The sequence below is a fragment of the Lepus europaeus genome, chromosome 14 (assembly GCF_033115175.1).
Source record: "Lepus europaeus isolate LE1 chromosome 14, mLepTim1.pri, whole genome shotgun sequence".
Classification (NCBI taxonomy): Eukaryota; Metazoa; Chordata; class Mammalia; order Lagomorpha; family Leporidae; genus Lepus; species Lepus europaeus.
Window position 1 is genome coordinate 9,897,104 of NC_084840.1, and position 26,664 is coordinate 9,923,767.

At 38.9% G+C, this 26,664-nt stretch overlaps 2 protein-coding genes across 2 annotated transcripts in view; one reads left to right on the forward strand and one right to left on the reverse strand.

Moving 5' to 3' along the window:
* Positions 1–26,664, forward strand: part of CDC73 (cell division cycle 73) — a 131,392-nt gene that overhangs the window by 60,898 nt on the left and 43,830 nt on the right. The window lies entirely within an intron of this gene.
* B3GALT2 (beta-1,3-galactosyltransferase 2) lies at positions 16,729–24,821 on the reverse strand. The gene is made up of 2 exons (XM_062211236.1): positions 24,252–24,821; positions 16,729–19,896 (listed from the first exon to the last, which is right to left on the reverse strand). The coding sequence occupies exon 2, from the start codon at positions 19,767–19,769 to the stop codon at positions 18,501–18,503; it is 1,269 nt and encodes a 422-aa protein (XP_062067220.1). The 5' UTR covers positions 19,770–19,896; positions 24,252–24,821; the 3' UTR covers positions 16,729–18,500.

Consider the following 26,664-nt stretch of genomic DNA (forward strand, 5'->3'; position numbering starts at 1 on the left):
TGTTATGCTAAAAACATTGAGAAAGCTGTAAGATATATTTCTTAATGCTGAAGGAAAAACATTTGTGAAATTTTATACAAGAATTTTTCATTGCTGGAACTCAAATAGAATTGATTTTTGGTAGTTTAAGAATTTTTTCTCGTAACGATGAAAGGATATATAATCTTTTGCCAAGACCTCCCCCCTCCTGATTGGGGATGGTGTATGATATCTGCAGGGCAAAATTGGAAGTTTTCTTGTTTGCTTCTTAGCCAGACTGAGAAGAGTCTGCAGTTCAGCGGCAAGCAGGAGAGCAGGGCGGTGTAGAAGGCATGGGTGAGGGGAGAGGCCTAGCAGGCTCTAGGCATGGACAGGGAACTTCTTTTTTTTTTTTTTTTTTTGCACCAGGGATATGTATAACGTCATTTGTGTGCCATACACGATTATCATATTAAAAACTAGCCTCTTATAGATTTATTGAATTTTGAGCCCTGCCTGCAGTTCCCCTGGAAACTGTTGTAGTAAAAACTATGTTTTTACCCATATATACCGAAACCTGAGAGGTGCATAGCCCACCCTAGTTATATAAATGAATAGGGTTTCTTTTTAGTTGTAAACATTTTTGACAACCTGGGGAAACCATTGCGTGTGGCCTAGAGATCTAAGTACACCCAAAATTGTTGCTTTCTACCAATTGTTTTTGAAGATTGCTGTGACCTGGCACTGCATCCTTTGTGCGTGTTTACAGCAACCTGGCTTCCCTCCTCACTATCATCTAGGGTTCTGCATTGTCAGTACTTACTAACTATGCAGCCTAAACTCAATCAACATTTGGTACTTAAGTGTATAATAAGATTACTTCTCCCTCACCCATTAGTATTTCAAATGCTAAGATGTCCTAGCATGATCAAAGACTGATTTGTTGAGACCCAGACAGCTAATACCATGAGAAATAGAATATTTTTCTCCTTTGAAATGAATGTCTTTAGACAGAGCACATCCTCACAAGATATGGATAACACAACAGCAGTTTCAGTGATTTCTGCTGTCTTTCCTGAATATACTGGGGGAGAAAAGAGGGAAGTCCTTAATGTAGTCCAGCAGATAAATCTGTCTGCAGTGCTGGCATCCCATATGGGCGCTGGGTCGAGCCCAGCTACTCACTTCAGATCCAGCTCCCTGCTAATGTGCCTGGGAAAGCAGCAGAGGATGGCCCAAGTCCTTGGGCCCCTGTGCCCATATGGGAAACTGAGAAGAGGCTCCTGGCTCCTGGCTTTAGACAGGTACAGCTCAGGCCCTTGTGGACATTTGAGGAGTAAACCAGTGGATAAAAGATATCTCTCCCTCTCCCTCTCAACTCTGCCATTCAAAAAATAAATCTTAAAAAAAAAAAAAAAAGTTTGTAGGGCTGGTACTGTGGTGCAGCAGGTTAAAGCCTCTGCCTACAGCACCAGTATCTCACAGGGGCACCCGGTTCGAGTCCTGGCCTACTGCACTTCCAATCCAGCTGCCTACTAATGCTCCTGGGAAAGCAGCAGAAGCTGGCTTAAGTCCTTAGGCCCCTGCACCCACATGGGAGAACCAAATGGAGCTCCTGGCTTTGGATTGGCTCAGCTCTTGGCCATGGACTGGCCCAGTGCTGGCCATGAGGCCATTTGGAGAGTGAACCAGTGGATGGAAGACCTCTTTGTCTCTCTCTACCTCTCTCTGTAACTCTGTTTTTCAAATAAATAAAATCATTTGTTAAAAAAAAAAATCAATGCTTGGCCAGCACCGCGGCTCACTAGGCTAATCCTGCACCTGCGGCGCTGGCACCTCGGGTTCTAGTCCTGGTTGGGGCACTGGTTCTGTCCCGGTTGCTCCTCTTCCAGGCCAGCTCTCTGCTGTGGCCCGGGAGTGCAGTGAAGGATGGCCCAAGTGCTTGGGCCCTGCACCCACTTGGGAGACCAGGAGGAAGCACCTAGCTCCTGGCTTCGGATTGGCACGGTGTGCCGGCCGCAACGCGCCGGCGATAGTGGCCACTTGGGGGGTGAACCAACGGAAAAAGGAAGACCTTTCTCTCTGTCTCTCTGTCTCTCTCTCACTGTCAAAAAAACAAACAAAAAAAAATGCTTGCACCCTCATCCAGTCAAATAACCTGACCTAGGATATCAGAGTAGAGAAAGGGGAATACTTGTCTTAATGTGCTGTCTGACAGGTAGTTTCACCTCTTTATAATCAAAACCCCTAATCCTGGGACTTCTTTGTGTGAAGCAGCTACCAAGAGGATCCTTCTTTGTTTTCTTAATTTCTTAAATTGTGAAATACTTCAAACATAAATATGATTAGGGAAAACAGCACATGATCTTCCATCTGCCCCATCACACAGGTTATGTAATTAACATTTTTTTAGGCTTTTCTTATTCATCTTTTCTACCTCTTTCTTTTTCAACCTAAAATATTTTTTTTAAGATTTATTTATTTTGAAAGTCAGAGAGAGGTATCTTACATCTGCTGCTTCACTCCCTAAATGGTTGCAACGGGTAGCACTTGGGTCAGGCCAAGACCCGAGCCAGGAGATTACCCTGGGTCTCACACATGAATGGCAGAGGCCCAAATCCTTGGACCACCTTCTGCTGCCTTCCCAGGCCATTAGCATGGAGGTGGATCAGAGGTGGAATGGCCAGGACACAAACTTTTTCCTGTGTGGGTTGCTGGTATTGACTTCACCTGCTACGACACAATGCTGGCCCCCTCCTTAAGATAATTTAAAGCTAGATCACCACATGATCATTTTGTTCCTGCATACTTCGTATCTCTAAAACATGTCGGCTTTTCTGTGTACATAGCCACAGTACCATTATGACATGTTGCAAAATAATGTCCATAAAAATGTTCAAGTATTTTAATAAGATATTTAATAAATCTCAATTGTTGGTATCATCTGATACCCAGTTCCTTTTCTAGTTTCACTTCTCTCAGAAATATCTGATTTTAGTTTATCTGTTGAAAGTTGGAACCAAGCAAGTGCCACAAGTTGGATTTAGTTGATAGGAATCATAAGTCTCTCTTAAAAAAAAAAAAAAAAAGATTTATTTACTTATTTATTTGAAAGGCGCAGAGGCAGGGGCAGAGAAAAAGGTCTTCCATCTGCTCATTCACTCCCCAAATGGCCGTAGCAGCTGGAGATGAGCTGATCTTAAACCAAGAGTCTGGAGCTTCTTCAGGTCTCCCACATTAGGTGCAGGAGCCCAAGGACTTGGGCCATCTTCCACTGCCTTCCCAGGGCATAGCAGAGAGCTGGATTGAAAGTGGAGCAGCCAGGACTTGAACTGACGCCCATGTGGGATGCTGGCATTGCAGGTGGTGGCCCCACCTACTATGCCATAGCACCAGCCCCTCTCTGTAGATTAAGATGTTTGCCATTTGTTTTGTGCTTTGGACACATTTGACAAACTGGGAATCCTTTGAATTCTCTCTGAATATAGTTTGTGATGTGTAAAATAAAATTTATCGAGTAATTGGAAACCAGTTATATTGAAGTAAAATTATCAGCATACATAAAAATACAAATTCATTACATGGTGATTTGTGCTTCTTTCCTAATGCATTCCGTGAGAAAATCTAGCAGCAAATTAAGTTAGTGCCAACATTTAAGGTATGAGAAGAAGTATGGGTCATATTTCTTTTTAATAGATATATTTACTGTTTTTAATGATTTATTTATTTATTTGAACGAGAGTTACAGAGAGGCAGAGGCAGAGAGATAGAGAGGTCTTCCATCTGTTGGTTCACTCCTCAGACAGCTGCAACAGACAAAGCTGTACTGATCCAAAGCCAGGAGCCAGGAGCTTCCAGGTCTTGTGTGTGGGTTTAGGGGCCCAAGGACTTGGGCCATCTTCTGCTGATTTCCCAGGCCATAGCAGTGAGCTGGATTGGAAGTGGAGCAGCCAGGACTTGAACTGGTGCCCATGTGGGATGCCTTTACCTGCTATACCACAGTGCTGGCCCCACAGGTAATATTTCTGTAACAGTTGTAATATGACACAAAAATACCCAATTTCTTTTGGTGACAAAGTCACAACTGTTGCTGGTAGAAAACCATTGTTTATGTTTATGAAGGAAGAGTTCTTTTCATTTAAAGGTTGATGAAAATCAACCATAAAAATTAAGGATTAATTTGGCATAAAAATTAAAGATTCTGAATTCAGTGAGCTTGTGCATGAAGAAAGTTCTTGGCTGTGTTTCTCACTGGCATTTACTCAGTTTTTCAATAACTTGTAAGGCTTTTTTTCACCTCTTCCTGATGTTTATCTGTAGTTTAGTTGCCTGGGATTTTTTTTTTTTTTTTAAAGATTTATTTATTTGAAAGAGTTACAGAGAGGGAGGGGGAGAGAGAGAGAGAGAGAGAGAGAGAGAGAGATCGATCTTCCATCTTCTGGTTTATTCCCTAGGTGGCTGCAATGGCCAGCGCTGGGCCAGGCCAAAGCCAGTAGCTTCATCCTAGTCTCCATTGGGGGTGATAGGGTCCAAAATACTTGGGCCATCTTCCACTGCTTTTCTCAGGCCATTAGCAGGGAGCTGAATTGCATGAGGAGCAACTGGGTTGCCTATGTCACAGATGTCAGCTTAACCTGCCATGCTGCAATTTTGACCCCTGCCTGGCACATTCTTCCTCAGGGACCTTTTTTCTTGTAGTAAACTGGTTTTTTGTTTTTTTCTTTTTTTGAACATAAGAAACCGAAGATAGAAACCATGTCTTTGTTGCCTTTTGCTATGCCTCCAATGTTGAAAACAAAGCACTTGGAATGTAGATGTTGCTTGAAAAGTATTTGTCAAATGACTGTTAAGCACATATTATGAGTAATATTTTTAGTTTCTTTCCATACTTTCCTATATGTATAGATTGGTAAATGGAATGTATTATTATTATATGTTTATTGTAATATATAGGCTCCTCAGTGCAACTTGACAGTCCTTTTTTACATTGCTTCGCGACTCTTTACCACATTGTTCCTAGTGCACCAGTCTTCTCTCTCTGTAAATGGCACCATCATGACCTCAGTGTGTGGGCCCAGGTTACCAGGCATCATCCTGGCCACACCTTCAGTATCCAGCGATCACATCACTAAGTTCTGGAAAGGATTCCAGAAACAACTATATATATATATATATATATATATATATATATATATATATATATATCTTTCTGGAATCCTTTCCCTCTGTATTACTGCTGTTTTCCCTCACTGTAGAGAAAACTTGATATTTTAATGTTTTTATTTATTTAAAGATTTATTTATTTGAAATGCAGAGTTACAGAGAGGCAGAGAGAGAGGTCTTCTAACCACTGGTTCACTCCTTATGTGGCCACAATGGTGGGAGCTGTGCTGATCTGAAGCCAGGAGCCTCCGCCAGGTTTCCCACACAGGTGCAGGGGCTCAAGGACTTGGGCTATCCTCTGTTGCCTTCCCAGGCTATAGCAGAGAGCTGTATCAGAAGTGGATCAGCTGGGACTTGATCTGGCACTCATGGGGTGCTGGCACTACAGGTGGTGGCTTTACCCACTACACTACAATGCCAGTCCATTGATATTTTTAAACAGTTTGTTTTCATGTAAAATGAAAATTGTTTTAAACTCAGAGTGAGATTATTTTTTAAAATATTTTTTAAAAATTATTTTTATAAGGAATACAAATTTCATAAATACAACTTTAGGAATATAGTTATTCTTCCCACCATATCAGCCCTCCCACCCACAATCCCATCCCTCCTCCTCCTCCTTCTCCCCTTCCCAGTCCCATACTACATTAAGATTGATTTTCAATTAACTTTTTTACATAAGACCAACTGTATACTAAGTAAAGATTTCAACAATTTGTACACACACACACACACACACAGTTTGAGAACTGATTTTACAGTTAACTCTCGGTCCAACTCATTGAGGATGGAGGTCTCATATGGGGAGTTAGTGCACTGTGACTCCTGCAGAAATGTTTTCTGATTAAGAGGCCAATAGAAACTGACAGAAGGGGCCTGATAATCTGGTGGTCTTTAAGGCCTTGCCAGTTGTGAGGCCCAGACCTATCTCTTTATATGGAGTACATCATAAAGGAGGTGGGAACCTCCTTGGAAAGGCATCTTGTGGACTTCCATTACCCAGCTGGCCTGGGAGGAGAGCTGGCCAGGTGAAGGCAGGTGGCATCTTTAACAGGAAACTTACAGTTCTGCTGGCAGTGTTGCTGACCCTACTTGGCTGTATCCTCAGCAGCGGTGGTTACTTTGGAGGCTGGGCTGAGAGAAGGGCTTTTGAGCTTATAGCCAGGTCTGTTTCTCTGACGTGAGGTCCTTCAACTCCAGGACAGATCTGTTTCCAGTGACCCAACTCTTGGATGACAGAGCTGCTAGGGCTCTTCATAAACTGACTTCTGCTGAAGCTCTGGCTTTCCGTATAAACCATTGCAGTGGGCTGACCTGTTGGGTCTCCTTGATGGCAGATCACTGTGCAAAAGCAGATTTTAATTGGTCTTCCACCTATCTTTATATTGCTCTGAGACTAGCTTTCTTTCTCTCCTGGTTTTTGTTAAAGAAGACCAGAGGATGCAAGTCAAGGGGTGTGCTCAAATCCCATCTCTAATCTTTAGTGGCCTAAACTTGAAGTCTGTGGTCACAGGCATGTTCTGATAGTGGTTTTTCTGTGAGGTAGACAGTGCCCATGAGGAAAGTTATGTCCTTACTTTAAAGCTTTTTCTCCCTTTGTTTTGTCTGAAAGGGAGATTTTGCCTGTTTACTGTGCCCATGGTGAAGTAAATCTAGCCATGAAATCGTAACTAAAGCTCTCATTTTGGCTGTGCTATTATTACAGAAAAGGTTAGCCATCCCTTTTATAACATCCAGAAATCAAGCTGTACATCCTGGAGAGTCCTTCAGTATAGAGTCAGTTTCCCATCTTGAAGAGAATAGAGAAATGAGTGAACAAGTCAGGCTTCCCGGATTGCTTACTGACAATAACACTATCAAATGAAAACTTAGCAAGCAATTTCAGCTGTTAAATATCAGCTTATGAGAACATTATTGGAAGGTCCAGTGCCTTCTATAAATTTTAAGAATGTATGAATTTGGAAAACATCTTAAATATCTTAACACAGTGTAGCTTGTTTGACCAGCAGACTCAAGCACAAACATGTAAAAGCATTTTTAGTGTCTTTCTATCAACAAACTTCAATTTTTGTTTTTAAATTTGCTGAGACTTGCTTTGTGACCTAATATATGGTCAATCCTAAAGAAAGTTCCATGTACTGCTGAGAAGAATGTGTATTCTGCAATTGTAGGGTGAAAAGTTCTGTAGATATCCGTTAGGTCCATTTGGTTTTAGTGTCGATTAAGTCTGCTGTTTCTTTGCTGACGTTCTGTCTGGTTGATCCGCCCATTGCTGAAAGTGGAGTATTAAAGATTTATGTATTTATTTGGAAGGCAGAGTTAAAGAGAAGATGGAGAGGTAGAGAGAGAGGCTGAGAGAAAGAGAGTGCTTCCATCAACTGATTGACTCCTCCAGTGGCCGCAATAGCTCCCACTGCAGCCAGGATCCAGGAACTCCATCTGAGTCCCTCACATGGGTGCAGGGGCCCACAATGACTGCGGCCATCTTCCATTGCTTTCCCAGGTGAATTAGCAGGGAGCTGGATAGGAATTGGAGCAGCCAGGACTCCACTCTAGCACTTATATGGGATGCTGGCATCACTGTTAGTAGCTTAACCTGTTGTGCCGCAATGCTGGTCCATGTTGATACTTCGATTGAGTTGAATTGCTATTCATTATTCCTCAAGCATATTATATTTTAATTGGTGTTTAATTTTTTTAAAAAAGATTTTATTTGTTTGAAAGAGAGAGAGAATCAGTTTTTGGCCTTTTGGCTAAGATCAAGTGTGGAGAGTTAGAAAAAAAATCTTCCTTCACTCCCCAAATTTCCACAGCAGCTGGGGTTAGGCTAGGCCAAAGCCAGAAGCCTCTTCCAGATCTTCCACATGGGTGCAGGGGCCCAAGGAATTGAGCTATCTTCTGCTTCTTTTCCCAGGCTATTATCAGGGAGCTAGATTGGAGGAGGAGCAGCTGTGACTTGAACTGGCGCCCATATGGGATGCTGGTACTGCAGGGGTGGCCCTAACCTGTGCCATAATTACTACCCCCAGATAAAGAATATTTTATGCTGAGTTATAAGGTATAACCAAGATCAAAAGGTTGGGTATAGAGATTCAACTTTGCAAGGAAGAGAATCCTTTGTGGGCCTTAAAGCTGTCCAGGAATTTGAGGGATTTTGGTGTTTATCATTATTGGGAAGCTATGGCATGAAATATGTAGCTTTGTGTTTTTGTTGATTAATTCAGGGAGCAAATTAAGAAACTGATTATAAAGGTTTCAAGGTAATTCAAAAACATACAATGCTGTACTAAAGTAGTAAGATGAGGAAGAGTGCGTGAATTCCATTCAGGATCCACGTCTTTGAGATAGATGGATGTGGGTGCTAACCCATTTCCTTCCTTGAAGAAAATGCTAGAGATGTATGGTCAGATGATGGTGGGTAGGCATTCATTTAAATAAGGGATGCTGGAAAAAGTACTACATTTGGTTATTAGAGAAGATCATTAGTTTTAAATGTACTTGTATGTTAAATGTTTATTCTTCCTCATTCATATAAGCATAGAAATATTTTAAATTTGAGTTTTTACTCATGAACTTTGATTAAAAACTTTGTTTTTGTGAAAATTTAATAAAATTTTAGTTTCTTGGCACAAAGTTTAGCTTTCTCTGGAGTATATAGGAGTCACTCTCTCCTGTCTCTGGCACCAGTCTGTTAGGAAGAAGGTTGTGTTTTTTTTTTACATCATCAAAAGACAAATCTCTGATAAAGGAATAACATTTCAAGTAAATTTATTTTTATTTCAAAATGAATTTTATTTATTTCAGAGAGAGGGGGATGAGACAGAGAAGCTCCCATCTGCTAGGCCAAATGCGCGTACCTTAAATAAAGTTTTAAAACAAATTTTAAATAAATGTGAAATAGTAGGCTGTCCAGTCTTGGCTGTTCATCACAATGTTTGCTCAGAAAGCATTTTATGTTGTCTCAGGCCCAGGCAGTCAACTTTCTTGTTACTTTGGGGAAATGTTAGCAGTGACTCATGGTGTCCTTAGCAATACAATCCCCAAACCCTTAGTACAATATAGTGTTAGCTCCATTATGTTGTATATCGTTGCTTTGTTGCACTTTTGAGACTTGGCCATGGATTTGGATTATAAACAGTAGAAGATTTTCTGTTTTTCTTCTCCCACAGAGTTGTTGTTGAATCCTTTTTTAGCCTGCCTTCTTCAGGGGACAGAGACACACAGAAGGGGACATGGCCTTCAGAGCATTACTGTATTATTATTATTACTGCAGAATTTGGTGGTAGTGGATTTTCTGTCACTCTGGGTTCTTTGATTACAAACAAAAACTGAGTCTTTGACTAAGTGGATTTTTGAGAAGAAAAATAGATTATGGGGAGTTCATAAAATTGAAAAACCAAATGGTAGAAGGGACAGGAGCCATAGAAGCTCTGGAGATCAGGTGGCAGGAATTAATGGACGAGTTTTTCAGGATACTGAAATTAAAATAATTTGACTCCTACCATTTTCTCTATGTTCACAATGTGCCTGAGAGAGAATGTGTGTGATTCCCTCAAGAGTCACATTACTAGAATAGAGGATCTCTGACTATCTTAGCTTGATGAGATTGTGATTAGCTTACCTTGACACACAGTCTTACCTGAACTTTCTAAATTGGTAATGGAGTAGCTTCGCAGCGAAAATTGCTGCTTCTTAGGGCATTCTAAAATTTAGAAAAGATTATTAATTTTTTTTAGCATTATTCCATCTATCATAAAATACCATTTTTCTGTAGTAGAGTTTGGGAATCATTGTACACAGTGACTATTCAAATCTGGTGTTCTTTTTTTTTTTTTTTAAAGATTTATTTACTTATTTATTTGAGAGGTAGAGTTACAGTGAGAGGGAGAGAGAGAAAGGTCTTCATACCATGGGTTCACTCCCCATATGGCTGCAATGGCTGGAGCTGCGCCAATCTGAAGCCAGGAGCCAGGTGCTTCTTCCCGGTCTCCCACATGGGTGCAGGGGCCCAAGGACTTGGGCCATCTTCTGCTGCTTTCCCAGGCCACAGCAGAGAGTTGGATTGGAAGAAGAGCTGCTGGGACTAGAACCGGCACCCATATGGGATGCTGGCGCCACAGGTGGAAGATTAACCTGTGTCACGGTGCTGGTCCCACAAATCTGGTGTTACTAATTCCAGTCTCGTAAAAATTTTACTTAATTTTGTAGCTCATCTTTAATAAGTCTAATCTCTGATATTTTTGTTGAATTTATTTATTTGAAAGAGTTACAGAGAGAGGTAGATACATGGGTAGAGAGGTGTTCCATCCGCTAGCTCAGTCCTGAAATGGCTTCAACTGCTGGGGGTGAGCTGTCCAAAGCCAGGGCCAGCAGCCAGGAGCTTCTTCCACATCCCCCACATGGGTGCAGGGACCTAAAACCTTGGGCCATCCTCTGCTGCTCTCCCAGGTGCATTAGCAGGGAGTTGGATCAGAAATGGAACAGCTGGGACTCAGACTGGTGCCCATATGGGATGCCAGTGCTGCAGGCTGGGGCTTTAACCTGTTGTGCCACAATGCCAGCCCCACTCTGAGTTTTTATATCTATCCTAATCCAGAGATTTTTGGGAAGCCGTTGAAGAAGATGGTTTCTCTACACTTTGCACAACTTGAGGCAAACTGCTGATCATATTTGATTATTCTTTTCATTTTCTTACACTAAACTTTCTTCATAATTCATACCTCCCAGAAGGTGTGTATATAACCAGTCTATCTGTATCTGTACTTACTGTTTTTTGTTTGTTTCTTTAACTCCGTCTGTGTTTCATAAGTGATATCTTTAAGAGTAAATAATACCTGTTCTTTCTCAGTACCTTGGTATTTTCACTATTTTAGTGAATAAACATGTATAAGCTAGGTTTATATAGCTAATCAGTAGGAAGAAAATACTTATACTGAATCATTTAGATTATAAAATAGTCTTTGAAGGAATCCTAAAAATTCTGTTCTTCATCTGCTACAGTAAACAGCATTTTGTTGTAATGTGTTAAATATTCTTTCTGGCTCTACTACATGCTTAGTCATAATCCTGACTTTCTTGTTTTCTTTTGTCAGCTTTCATAGTAAAGAGTGGTTCTTCTGCATCTCAAGGACAGGAAGTTTTAAATCATCATTGTTAATATATTTTTATGTTTACTTCTCAGTTTGTTTTAGTTGCATTCTATTTTTTTTTTTAAAGATTTATTTATTTAAGCCGGCGCCGCGGCTCAATAGGCTAATCCTCTGCCTTGCGGCGCCGGCACACCGGGTTCTAGTCCCGGTCGGGGCACCGGATTCTGTCCCGGTTGCCCCTCTTCCAGGCCAGCTCTCTGCTGTGGCCAGGGAGTGCAGTGGAGGATGGCCCAAGTGCTTGGGCCCTGCACCCCATGGGAGACCAGGAGAAGCACCTGGCTCCTGCCATCGGATCAGCGCGGTGCGCCGGCCGCAGCGCCCCTACCGCGGCGGCCATTGGAGGGTGAACCAAGGGCAAAGGAAGACCTTTCTCTCTGTCTCTCTCTCTCACTGTCCATTCTGCCTGTCCAAAAAAAAAAAAAAAAAAAAAAAAAAAAAAGATTTATTTATTTATTTGAGGTGAGAGCTACACAGAGAGATTTTCCATGTGAGGGAGAATGAAAGAGAGGTTTTCCATGCTAGTTCACTCACCAGATTGCCACAACTGCCAGGCTGGGCCAGGCTGAAGCCAGAAGCCTAAAGCTTCTTCCAGCTCTCTCATGTGGATAGTGGGAGCCAAGTACCTGGGCCGTCTTCTGCTACTTTTTCCAGATGTGTTAGCAGGTACCTGGATGGGACATGGTGCACTTGGGATACCAACCATTGCCAATGTAGGATGCCAGCATTGCAGGTGGTGGCTTTACCCACTACACCACAATGCCAGCCCTTGATGTTAACTTTATAATCATTTTGTGATTTCTATCACCATAGACAATTAAATTCATTAAGATTTGATTGGGTTTTCACTGACCTTATAACAAATTACCTTGGGAACATGTATAAATGTAGATGAACAAAATGTTAATTCCAAAAGATGGGTATTCCTACCTGAAAAAATAATCTTTATTTTCATACTTCTTAGTAAAAGTTTAGTTTTCTCTGTATAATTAACACTTATTTTTTTCTTATTTTAATAATGTTAGTGTTGTGAATTAAACATTTCCATGTATACTGTATAACAGGTGATTATGGCTGGCGCCGCGGCTCAATAGGCTAATCCTCCGCCTGTGGCGCTGGCACACTGGGTTCTAGTCCTGGTCAGGGTGCCGATTTCTGTCCTGGTTGCCCCTTTTCCAGGCCAGCTCTCTGCTGTGGCCCAGGAGTGCAGTGGAGGATAGCCCAGGTCCTGGCCCTGCACCCACATGGGAGACCAGGAGAAGCACTTGGCTCCTGGCTTCGGATTGGCGTGGTGTGCCGGCCGCAGCACGCCGGCCGCAGTGGCCATTGGAGGTTGAACCAACGGTAAAGGAAGACCTTTCTCTCTGTCTCTCTCTCACTGTCCACTCTGCCTGTCAAAAAAAACAAAACAAAACAAAACACAAAAAACAGGTGTTTATGCCATAAGGCTCTTGTGTGAGTATTTATCTTGCTTTTGGCTGATTTTTCTGAATTTTTTTCTTTGAATTAGTGGATTTTAGTGAGTGTTTCATAATAATCAGTCTTTTCTTTTTTTCGTAGTCATGTTTACTTCAGTTCAGGAATCACTGATGTGGTCTTTAAAACATATTTGTTTATTTACTTATTTTGAAAGTCTAACTTAGAGACAGAGAGAGACACACAGAGATTTTTCATCTGCTAGTTCACTATCCAGACGGCCTCAACTGCCAGAACTGGGCCGGGCTGAAGCCAGGAATCAGAAGCTTCTTCTGGGTCTCCCACATGGCTGGCAGGAACCCCAACACCTGGGCCATCTTTCCCTGCTTTCCCAAGTGCGTTAGCAAGGAGTTGGATTGGAAGTGGAGCAGCCAGGATGGGAACTGGCACCCATATGAGATGCCAGCTTCACAGGTGGTGGCTTTACCTGCTACATCACAATTCCAGCCCCATGCAGTTCTCAGTTTTGTTAAGCAAACAAAAACAGGGCCCCGAGATGTGCCACAGGAGGAAAAGCCCAAGTCCTTGGGTCCCTGGACCCACGTTGGAGACCAGAAGAGGCTCCTGGCTCTTGGCTTCGGATCGGCCTAGCCTGGCTGTTTGGCCATTTGGGGGTAAACCAGTGGATGGATGATCTCTCTCTCTCTCGATCTCTCTCTCTCCCTCTCTGTAACTCTGTGTTTCAAATAAATAAATGAATAAAACAAAAAAATGCCGGCGCCGCGGCTCACTAGGCTAATCCTCTGCCTTGCGGCGCCGGCACACCGGGTTCTAGTCCCGGTCAGGGCACTGATCCTGTCCCGGTTGCCCCTCTTCCAGGCCAGCTCTCTGCTGTGGCCAGGGAGTGCAGTGGAGGATGGCCCAAGTGCTTGGGCCCTGCACCCCATGGGAGACCAGGAGAAGCACCTGGCTCCTGCCATCGGATCAGCGCGGTGCGCCGGCCGCAGCGCCCCTACCGCGGCGGCCATTGGAGGGTGAACCAAGGGCAAAGGAAGACCTTTCTCTCTGTCTCTCTCTCACTATCCACTCTGCCTGTCAAAACAAAACAAAACAAAACAAAAAAAACCCAAAAAAATGGTAGAAATCATTTCCAAATTAAATTCATATGGGTTCCTTTCATATAAATCATAGAAGTGTGGTTGCTAGCAAAATGAGATCAGAACTGGAATTATTTACCCCAGTGGTTAAAATGCTATTTAAGATGCCCACATCACTTATTGGAGTACCTGAGTTACTGCCCCAGCTCCTGACTCCAGCTGCCTTTCACTACGTGCCCTGAGAGGCAACAGTGGTGGCTCAAGTAATGTGGGAGATCTGGAGTGATTCCCCAGCTCCTGACGTTGGCCCCTGGTCCAGGCCATTGCAGCCATTTGAGGAATGAACCAGTGAATGGGAGCTTTCTATTTCCCTCTCCCTCTGCCTCTTAAATGATTAAAAAAGAAAAGAAAAACAAAAATACCTGAGACTGTTGAATGACGCTCTGTTGCTTTTACTAATTTTTATTGAGATACCTCAGCTCTTTCATGTGCTGCGGTTAAGGGTGAGGAACAAGCCTTTGTAGAATCAGACACACTCTTCCTTGGGCGGATTGTGTCTTGAGAGTTGCAGGATTCATGGTTCCATCACGCTGGCAGGAGAGTGGGTGAGTGTAGCTTGGTGGAGTACACAGTGACAAGGTTCTTCCTTTTAGGGTGTGTGTTTTGTTTTCAGTGTTCCTAACCTATCTTCTACAAATGAAGTCTCAGCAATACAGTGGCATTCTTTGAGGTATCTTATAAATATATGTAGATTTTTATTTTTTCTTTTTAATTCTGTATTAGTAGTCATTCTCTACTTATGCAGGAAAACTCAGAGTAAAATTTATTGAATCAGTTGGGTAAATAAGCATTACCACCTCACCACAGAACAGAAGGTGACTCAACATTAGAAATGGTAAATGTAGTGCTGCTGTCAATTGGGCTTTAAGAGGAGCACCTTAACTTGCCTGCTATAGACACACCCAGCTTGATGTCTTGGGCAGCAAACGATAAGCTGTCACGCATGTGCTTTTCAAGGTTCTGGTCACCATGCATGAGCAGCTGTAAAGAAGATAAAGTAACTGGGGGTTAGATATCTTCTTTTCCTTCTCTATATTTGTACCCAACAGTCGTTAGGTGCCCCTCCAGTGCGTGAAGGCTGGTGGTCCTAGAAAAGGATGAACAGAAAGCAGAGAATGAGAAAATAGAGCAACAGCCATTTTTGTTTAGCTCTTCAGATCTCTTAGCAGGTGTCTTATGCAAAATACATACCAGAGCAGCCTAATGGTTAATAGCATGATCTCTGAAAGGGAAATCTGTAGCTTTACTGACTCTCTGCCCTTAGGTATTTAATTTCTTGCATGAGGCGTTTTTTCTTCTTTTTTAAAAGATTTATTTATTTATTTATTTATTCATTCATTCATTCATTTATTCGAAAAGCAGAGTTACAGAGAGGCAGAGGTAGAGAGAGGGAGGTCTTCCATCTGCTGGTTCACTCCTCAAATGGCTGCAACGGCCGGAGCTGGACTGATCTGAAGCCAGAAGTCAGGAGCATCTTCCAGGTGTCCCACATGGGTGCAGGGACCCAAGTACTTGGGCCATCTTTCCCTGCTTTCCCAGGCCATAACAGAGAGCTGGATCGGAAGTGGAGCAGCCAGGACTTGAACTGGCACCCACATGAGATGCTGGCATTGCAGGTGGTGGCTTTACCTGCTACACCACAGATCAAGCCCCCAACATGAGATGTTCTTTGCTCTCTCTTTACTGTTGTTTATATGAGATCATGTATGTAAACGAACACAACACCACGCATACTGCTTGCACAATCAGTAAATGATTCCCGTTGCTGTTACTTTTATTTTTGTATAATTTCCTGGAAATATATGTTAAAACAAATTCCAGTTGAGATTATATTGTATACAAAGAGAAGAGGTGAAATCTAATTTATGTAATTGAGTTAGAATTTCATCACCACTAATATTTATGATAATAAACTAGTGTGGTAAGTCCCAAAAATTTTGGTATTTTAATCCTTTAAAATTTCTGTTAAAACTTTGAGCATGAAGTTTATGTAGTTGTTACTGTAATTTTTTTGGTAAAGCAAATGGCATGCAGCCATTTAAAATTACATTTTTCAGGGCAGGCATTTGATAGAGTGGTTAGGAGCTGCTTGGGCATTCATATCCCATGTCAGAGTGTCTGGATTTGAGTCCCAGCTCTGCTTTCAATTTCAGCTTCCTACTAATATGTACCCTGGGAAGCAGCAGGTGATGGCTCAAGTACTTAGGTCCTTGCCACCCATATGAAACACCCAGATTGAGTTTTGGAATCATGCCTTCAGCTTGGCTCAGCTCTAAACTGTTGCGAGCATATAGGAAGTAAATAGTAGATGGAAGATAATTGATATCTCTCTCTCTGCCTTTCAATACAGATTGTCTTTTTTAAAAATAGAATTATATTCTTCATTTGTATAAGAATTACGTAATACTGGGATGAAGAAGGCATGATTAACAATTGTTGGGATGTTTGGATATCATCAGCACTTTTTGCTCTAGAAATCAGCATGTGTATTGTTGAGAGTGAAAAGTTGAGAAAAATAAAACAATAGACTATTTCTTATAAAAAGAGATATTCAGCTATATTAAGAAATTAGAGTTTGTTTCAGTCCATTTCAAGGTAGTATTATCAAGAATATAAACATTATTTTAAATTGATACCTGAAATTGTAGGAATGTAGGTTTCTGTTAAGAATTCTGTTTTTCAAAAGGCAGTTTGTTAAAATCTCAATATTTCCTGAATGAAAATGCTGTCTTTTTAGTGACTGCACTCTAATCATAGTTTGGAAAAATAATGCTTGGTTTCTGGTTTTTTTTTTTTGTTTGTTTGTTTTTTGGTACTCATCTGTGCATGCGCATATACCCTTTTTTAACTTTCTGAGGTATAAATCAATTATTCTTTGCTGAGAAAAGGGTTCCTTCTGTCATTCTTCAAATTTACCAGTCTAATTTGATATTATCCTCTTTTATGTTACTTTTATTGAGTAATTTTGGTCATTTGTAGTCATAGAGAATAAATTAAGTAAAACATTGACTTGGACCGTGTTACATAGATCACTTTTCATAACTACTCATAATTATGTAGGATAGGACAGGGACTACTTAATTGAAAGTGGGAGACAAATAGAATTATACATAGAATTCAACATTGTAAATAAAAAGAACAACACACTTTCGTGATTCTGAACTTTACAAATATTATAGTTCTGTTCTGGTGATGTATCTTAGATTTGGACAGAAATGACTGTTAATAGAATTAAGATTGGAAGCATCATAACTAAGTTAAGACATACATACTTATATAAAAAAATGGCTTTAAGGTTGGTGAGTTAGTATTTCTTCATTTCTGAAACTCATGAATCAGATTACAATGAAAATATTTGTATCATAACACTCAGTAAAGGCCTTTTTGTTTACTTTTTTTATTAAAGCCTTGATGAAAGTGCATTCTATATGTATTTCAGCCTAGAGTCTAGTTTTCATTAATCATTTGTAGTTTTTCCCCATCCCTTCTCAAAAAAGGTTTTAAATGGTATGCAGATTGTCATCTACCAAAAATGCAGATTTGTAAACTTGGCACTCAGAGAAATAGGTGCCACCCGGTGATTAAGTATTGGCATGTGTACACTTGATGATTAAGTATTGGCATGTGTACACCTGTTGTCAGGAAATAAATTCCCGTATGTTGCGATTTTGCAGACATGCATTTAAAAATGCATTGAATGAAAATGGTGCTGCACTCTTTAGTCTGTATCTGTCTTTCTACAGTACATCTTCTTTCTGCCTTTAAATGATGACTTTTACTTCAGTTAGAGGAACGTGATTTATTTTTCAGGTAGCTTAAAGTCAGATAGCCTTGAAACTAAATGGTTGTACTTTTTAAGAGTGCAGTAAGTGATGTAGTTGAATAATTCATTGAAATACTTGGATGACCTTACTAATGAGGAAACAAAGTTTTCTGTTTTGGAATGTTTAATAACTTTTCAAATAATAACTTGAGCCTGAGACAGGTTAATTTTTCACATTTTATCACATCATATCAAGATAAATTTCCTTGATATATGTATCAACAAAAAAAACTGAAACAAGTATCTCAATTGTTTTTGAAAAGTTAATAGGTGACACCTGCAATGATGAAATATCTGTTCTTTATGAATGAGTTTATAGAATAATTCAACTAAATCTTATTGCATGGAACAATTTTTTAAACCTAGAATAGTCAGGTCAGAGAATTTGTCCTTTGCACGATTACAAAGTTTCCTTCAAGTTGATAGTAATGTTTTATTTACATTTAATTATGTATCAAAATGAAAAGCTAAATCTAAAATGAAGGATGTTTTGACTGTATTCATTTCTTAAAATTTATGTGGAAAATGTATGCAAATAAATTAACAAAAGACTTAAGCCATTAATGTATGCATGCTTGTTATTGCATGTTAATACATAGAATCCCCTCAAACAGTTTCTGATAGATTCCTTTGAGGTACCTTTTTATCGTAGGATTGTTATAGACTGTTAACACCTTTAAGAAGTCGCCTTTTTCAGAAATTAAAAAAATAATTTTTGAATACCTTTATGTGATGAATTTGAACTAAAACTTTTCCTATGAATGTAATCAGTTTTAACTATACATGCTTTCAGCAGTATTTACAGATTGCACATTTGAAAAAAAAAATTGCCTTTTTTCAGTGTAGTTTACGGTGACGATACCTGCCTGCCTTTTCTTTTGCTGCGTTGGCGCAGGCGTTGTGCTTATTTTGTTGTAAGTGGTTCCAGTATTTTATCAGTTCACTAGGCTGGAACTGATGAGAGGTAATTAGGTGGCTGTATTTACAGCTTGAGTAAGAAACTCGCCAGTGATTGAATACAAACTCATTGGGAGGGGGCACAGGATCAATTCTCAACTTGGCAAGACAGATCCCTACATACACATCTTCCAAATGCAAACGACGGATACCTAAGGAAACTTTAAAAATCTTTTCTGCCAGATCTCCAGAAAAAACATAACCGGTTCCAGAACAGAAGACAGGGTAGCGCTCACTTGGGTAGAGATCTGGTGGCATGTACCACTTGCTGTCTTTGTTTCGATTGGGTGCATATCCTCTCATTAGATAACCAGTAAAATAGTTGTGTCTGGGAGGCAAGTCTGGCTTCAGTAACTTGTGTATTAAATACTCAGTATTGACAAACATGTCACTGTCAGTTTTCATAACATACGGAATATGTGGACAGTATGTTGCAACCCAGTTCATTCCCATTAGTGTTTTAATGGTCAAATTATAGTATGTATCTAAGTATTCCTGTTGAATTATGTCATGATACTCTCTACTTTCTTCCAGTATTGCACGTTGAAGGTAGCCATTTAACTTAATACTCATTCCCAACAAAAAAATTCGTGTGATTTGGATACCAGGGGCTAGACTTTCATTGCCCCAAGTCTGCCGAATAGCTCTTCTCGCTTCTATTTGTCCAGGTTCTGCTGCTATTAATAGTATTAAAAAAGGGCTTTTCTCCTGGCACTTTTCAGGTTCATTGATAATATATTTGAAATAATAGGAATTTGAATGTCCTGTACCCTTTTCATTATAAATACTTCCGTTGGCACTAAGTGTGTTCTCCAACCCTGTAACTTCTTGTGGTGACAGCTCTGTGTTGTTGGAGTTAGTTGCTGTTTGAGGCCTCAGAGTTTGAGGGATTGCTTCTTTCCAAATGTTTCGAAGGGAGCTGTGGTTTGTCTCGCTTTTTGTAGAACGAAATCCTCGGAAAGTGTATGTCACAGGGTTTTCTTTGAATCCAGCTCTGCCTGGCAGCCAGTCATGATGACTGAAAAACAAAAACATCGCAAAAAGAAACACTAGAGAAAGTACACCAATCAGATGCGTGCGGAACAGAGACCTCTTGGCATTCCAGGTCATCTTTGCACAGCAGCAGTGTCTTCTCCGCCACTGAAGCATGTTGGGAAGAGTCCAGCAGGGTCTGTGAGACCGTGGTGGCTGAAAATGGGCTGTTTTTTTCTTCTCAGTCAGTACTGTTCTTTGGTAATTGTTTTTTTTCACTCATGTTGTGTCCCTCGCAGTCATTCTATAAAGATGAATTATAAAAGTTTACAAAATGCCAGATCTTACAAACCTGCCTAAAAGGGATGTTAGGTGCTAATAAGATTAAGTTAGAATTTCTTAAGATGTAAAAATATGATAACCCAGAAATGAATCTTAATGATTTGTTTTCTTTTGGCAATATATCATGGCTGAGAACAGGATTGACTTCTTTAAAAATATACTTTTTAGCCAGTGAGCACTTTAGAGGGAGGCAGTTGAGTAATTTTCTTCTACTTATTTCATTGTCTGGGTAGCTTTAGTCAATTGTGCTTTTGACCCAAGCTCAGAATTTAAAAGTTGCACACATATAGAAGAGAAAAATGTTATTAGATTCTTGAGAAAGCCCATGTAAGAATCCTTTGGAAACAGATAGAAAAGTTATTGGCATTAATTAAAATTGATTTAACATAGCATTGGTGGTATGCTGCACAGTCAGCGTCCTTTTTTGTAAAATGATCATGTATCAGTTGTGGGACAGACGGTGCAAGGTTGATTATGGCAGAGTTCTGTTAGTCACAGTACGCTGCTTGGCATGTTTCCATTGGCCCCTCCTGTGTTGAGAAAGTCAATGAGAAGATGCACCTGTCAAAATTAATTTTCAGGGTCCAGTAACTTCAGTGCTGCGTTTTTAGACAATAATAAATGGTGAACACTTTAAAGTATTCTAATTTTGATTTTCCTCTTCAAATAAGAAGTGTTTGGGAGATTATTTTCTTTTCTTAGACTTAATATTGGCATTAAAATATAGCAAGTAATCATCTTTAATATCATAACTTCGGCAGAGCACGGTCACATACCCTAGCTGAGTCTCCATGTTTAGACTAAATCACGAACTGCTTTGAACAGTCTTTCTGGGTTTCTTACAAAATATAGTCACTAGCTACTATCATACCCAACTATTTAAAATCATTAATGTTGACAGTGCATATTTTAGAATACACTTGAGCTGTGATGTGTTCTTGCAGGAAATTAGTTAAAATTTTAGGATTTCTAGTAATGCATCTCTTGGAACTGTAGACTTTTAAAAAACATTATCAGTTTGGGGGGAGTTATAAAGATATATGTTAAAAGCGGTTGTGCTGTCTCACAACAAGTTTTGCAGTTTGTAGCACACACTTATTTTGTTTGGTATTTTTTCTGGACCAAGGTGTAATTATTTTTTAGAGATGGGAAAACAGTTGTAGTTTCAATACCATTAAATAAAAGAGAAATAGTCTTTTGAGGAAGAGGGACTAATGAATGTATAATTTTAATTTTCCAACTTTTACTATGACAATTATTTCTTTAAGCAAAAGAAAACCAATTATAATTGTAATAAAAGAGTGTTTCTTTATTTGAAATTATGATATATAAAAATATATGTGTTTATTTAACCTGTGGTATTGATTCATGGCTAATAATAAATTTGCTTAAGCTTTATATGAAATCTAATTATTTTTAGGAGGTAATAGGATTTACATGTAAAACCTAATTGAATAATTGGAGAGTAGAATTCTATACATTGTTAAGTACTGTGAAAATACCGATTGGAATGTTTGGGCATATATGGGCATTTATTAATGAAAGTGCTATTCTAGTACCAACCACTAGGAGGAGCAAGTAGATGGGAATTTGAGTGAATTTCTAAAGTGTAACAGTACAGGCACTAGCATTTGATAATTTCTAGTTTGTGAAATTACGTAGTATTTTTAGAAGTTATAGTATTTATCACATGTAAAAAATCCTTTTGAGAGATAGAAACATGATTTTTAAGTCTGGGATTTAAAAAATAGCCATCTAGCTTACTATTAGGGTTTACTTACCTGAATTTTCATCTCTCATTTCTCAGTGTACCAACGAAATGTACTCATAGTTCTGCTGTGAACTAAGCTGAAAATGAGGGAGCTGACCACTCTTGAGTCAGAAGCAGTTTTTTTTTCCTTGTACTTGCTGATAGCTGACTGTTCTGATTAGATGAGGAAACTATAAGCTTTTGTTTCCTAATTATGTATTTAGTAAATAGTAATGAATCCTCTTCCAACTTATAGAGAGACCAGCAGATATAAGGATTATGCTTGTAAATTTCAATGAAACAAAATTTATTTCTTTAAATTTATTTGGTGATTTATTTTAGATTTCTTAGGATACTTTAATGTATTGGCATTCTGTTGGTGTAACAAGCCTGAGATCTGATTGATCATTACAATCTTTAGTATAAATTTGATGGCTTAAAAAGCAGTAAGTATAAGGTCAGATGTTTTGAGTGAATATTCAAATTAAAGGCCAAAGAAAAAATGAAGTTAAATATTATAGCAATAAGTTACACTATTTTAATGAAAAAAAAAGTATACCTGAGAAGATGTCTCCAGAGCATTTCAGTGTTAACAGAAAAGAGCAAACTGTTTTACCTTGTATGCAGCATAAATAAATAATTTTGGTTCTCATGATTTTGTAGCAATATGTGATAAAGATACATCTTAATTTAAATTTCATGATAGTTGTATGTTTGTAAATAGTAAGCTGCCAAGGCTGGAAAAATACACACACACATGCACACACTATTTGTTAATATCCCATTGACAATTGAAGCTCATGTGTTTAGCCTTAAATAATTCTTTAGTGAAGTTTCTCAGGTATTTGTTACGGTTTTTCTCTTAAAAAGGAACTAAAATTGAAGAGCTATTTTTCCTTTTATCCAATAACATAACTCTCCAGTTATTGCATATTTTCTTTCAATTCTTAATAAATGAGAACAAGACAAGGAAGTTAAAGTATTTTGGCATGCAAAGTAGTTTTGTACTTTTACATTTTCAGAATAGAAATGGCTTGCAATTTTTTGGGTGTAATATTTTCAGTTTTATAATATGCATTTACATTGTGTGGTTGAGGTTTGTGGGAGAGAATGTGCTGTGATATGCTGTCCAGTATACAGAGTTTTTACCGTGTAGCTTTTAAAAGCATTGATATCTTCAGTAGATTCAAGTGGTGCTTTAGTAGAAAAACTTCCACACTTCTATTTTGAGATGTCCAGCTCATAAAACTGCTTAATAGTGTCTTTAAATATTGAGGGACTTGAGATGTTTCAAACCGTATTTTGTTTGTTTAATACTATTTTCTTATATTGGAATATAAATTCATGATTGTGATTGGGAGTTGATATTGAGATATAATTGGGCCTGAAAGACTTGATCAGTTTCAAAAACAATGACTACATGTCTTAAAAATGTTGCCATTTTAATTATTAAATAATAGGCTGTTGAGTTATGCAAAATTGAGGAAAAGTAAAGATTGGAATAGATTTGTAAAATTTTAGTTGAGTATTTGAGTTCTTGAGCCCTCCTATTCCAACTATGTTGGTCAAGTAGTTTAATTTATCTCTGCCCTGCACACACATGTAGTGACAGTAGTTTGCTACTACATATTAAGATATCCTGGAAACATTAGCTACACTGATACTTTATTTTTTGACCTTGTACTGCCTGCCATCTGTGGATATTTTTGTAACAGCATTTTCAGATTGTTAAATTTTATTTTTAGAATGAGCACTAGAATGACTTTAGTTTTGTTAACTAAAATAAAAGCTCACTTTTTCAAGTAACATAGTTTTTAGCAGTTCTTGAGATTTCTTTGTTTAAAGTTGTGTCCATAGACACTGTAACAACATGCAACTCTACTGTAGTGTTATGCTATGTATAAACTCACACTGGCTCATGTGATCTTGTGCTAATGCTTTTTTTTTTTTCTGTATCTTCTTGTATCTCAGTGATACTTAAAATTTGTTGGTATTCTCTTAGGTTGTTTCATTATCTTTATTTGCAAAGATAATAAAGGGAATAGGGAAGATTTCATTCTAAAAATGATTATAAAGATTTTGTTCTAAAAGGTCTTAAGAATTAAAAAAACCTTAATATTAAGTATCATCCCTGATACTGTACTACTATTACTGTGTAATTGCTTTGTATTGTCTCTTGATAGCCATTTTTAAGAGAGCATTTGAATTCACTGGATAAGAATTCAGTTTGACCTAATTTGATAGAAGATTGCTATGTTTTCTGTAAAGTAGTATAAATTTTTAAGTTTAATTTCTCACTGAATCCTTTAAACACATCTTATTACTATTTGCCTTTTCCCTCTATTAAGTCTATAATCCGGAATTACTCTATGCTGCATATTTAGCTGAATAAAGCAATAACAGCTTGTTTTCTAAATGGTGGCAGATTTTACGACCATATATTTAGAAACCCTTTCATAGTTTCAAAGGCAGTGAACTGTATGAACTTGTTTTCAGATATTAGTGCCTCTGGGGCCATAGAAAGGTAACACATTTAAATGAAGATCATACACAACATAGCGACATACCTTCCTTGGTCAGCCCATTTATGTGGAGAGGATTATGCCCACTGAAAATACTTTTGGCACGCCATCACTTCAGCAAAAAAGATGCTATCGAACATGCGCACATCCCCCAACAGTCTGCCTCCTGCGATTGCTTTTCACAGTATCCAAAGTGTCCATCTGTCTGCTTGTCTTCCAGTTCCCTTCCTTGTTCATATGGATACTACTCTTCTGAGATTTTCCCTTTCTTTCATTTTCTCTCTCTTCTGTTAAACAAAAGAGCTGTAGTTGTCCGTTCTGTTTGGAGCACTGTTGACTCTTCCCGACAGTTGATGCATTGAAGCTTTTTACATCTGCTGTTTTCCTGGCTGGACAATGCAGTGCTGTGTTCTCTTCTCAGTATCCATATTTCTAGTAGGAGCACTGAGCTGCAATGTAAAGCAGCCGGAGCTGGAATCTAGTGCTTTGATTGTACTCGAAAAGAATAGGATTTACCTCTCTTCCTCCGGTCTTGCCTGGAAGCTGCAGGAAGGATTTTTCTGAGCAGTTTCACTGGGGTTTTAGTCCATAATATGAAATCCACGGTTCCTCAGCTGCTGCACAGGCAGGCAGCAGTTTAAATGTGGGCTTGACAGATGCTCTCTCTGACAGAGCAGAATTTAACGTCACTGCTTGGCTGAATCCCACGTGATTGTTTGCATTCATTTTGACTAAAAATCTAAGGTAGGGAGAAGCTTGGAGATTTTGCTTCCATGTGATGAATTATGTGTTCAGTACGAGTGTAGTGAATAATATGAAAATGGATGATTATGAAATGAATGGTTATGACTTTAGTTTTTTCTCGCTTATTTCCTGTTTGTACTTTATGCTTAAGCACAGGCTTTCTAAATATTTTCTGCTCGATGTTGGCTTCTTGTTTCTTACATGCTTTTGTAGGGTATAAGTAACATAAGCTTTTAGATGGAAGTTGGTATAATTTAACCCCTTCAGTACACTCTTTCTCCTGAAGTCTCTTTTCTCCTCTAAAATTGTTGATTTTACTAATACCTAGTTGAGACTTGTGGACCATTTATCTTTCATCTATAACCTAGACTGCTCCTCACTACTTTCTGGTACATTAGCTGTCAGGATTGCTTCCTCCCCTCCCACGCCCCCCCACTCTTAATGTGGTTTCTGATGATCTTTAAGAAAGTAAACTTTGGCTAATCACTTTTTAATTTCAACATTTTTTAATTTTTCCTTTCCTTTAAAATTATGTTTACCCCAGAACTCAACAAAATGATGTAGTAGGTATAACACACATGTACAGGATCTGCTTCATTTCTAGTGGAATTCTACTAACTGTATTGATTTGTAATTTCAGGATGGTTTAGTAACTTGCCATTGGGTAGATTTTATAAGCACTGGATACTCAAACTGAAGTCTTTCTTATTATGGTTAATCTTCTGGTCTCTTTGGCATCTTGCTTCTGTTTTCTGTAGAGCACAGGGGTAGTACATTTTTATTTTTTTCGGTTGTCTTTGGGATAGTTTGTGGTTAATCCCCCTCCCCCCCCATGCCTTTAATTATTAGTTTTTCTTTTTAAGACTCTAGGGACAGTGTTTAACTCCTAGAAATTTATGATTCTGGAATTGAAGCTGTATGTTTATGGTTACATATATTACTCAGCTTACCTGTATCCTTCAACAATGTCTGTTAATTCAAATAAATATATATTTTTCTCCATATTTAAAAAAAAAAACTTTTGTTCTCATATTTTGAATTTTGGTGATGAAATGTGCTTAGTAATTTTAGGAGCCTGTTTTTCACAATTCTGTGAAAATTCCTAGGAATATTGGAAAACATTAAGACAGAAAAATTAATTTTATAAATGGAAAACCTCAGATCTAGACCTTTTTTTTCCCCTAGTCAAATTTGAAGGCGAGGACTCAAATTCAGGGTTACTGGTATTTCTTACATCCACCCATACTACAGTGCTCATGGCTTTTAAAAAATTATTATGTAAATTAGGTAACAGAATAATGTTGATGAACTTCAGATAACTTTTGTTTAAAATGTAGCCATGAAGTTTCATGGTGTAATGTTCATCAGTGATTCCTTATGTGGCTGACTGTGAAGCTAGTAGCTGTGACCATTTGTTGAATGCTCACCCAAAACCAGATTGTGTACTCAGCCCACCTGAGCTGTTTTGTGAATGACTTTTTTTCTCCCAACAGTTTTATTATTGTGATACCTGGGTTTTTTGGGAGTGGGGTGGGGAGGTAAGATTTATTTTATTTATTTGAAAGGCAGAGTGATAGACCAGAGACAGAGAAATCGTTGTTTCACTCCCCAAATGATTGTAAAGGCTGGGACTGGGCAAGGCTGAAGTGAGGAGTGCAGAGCTTGTTCTGGTCTCCAAAATGGGTGGCAAGGGCCCAGCACCTTGCCATCTTCT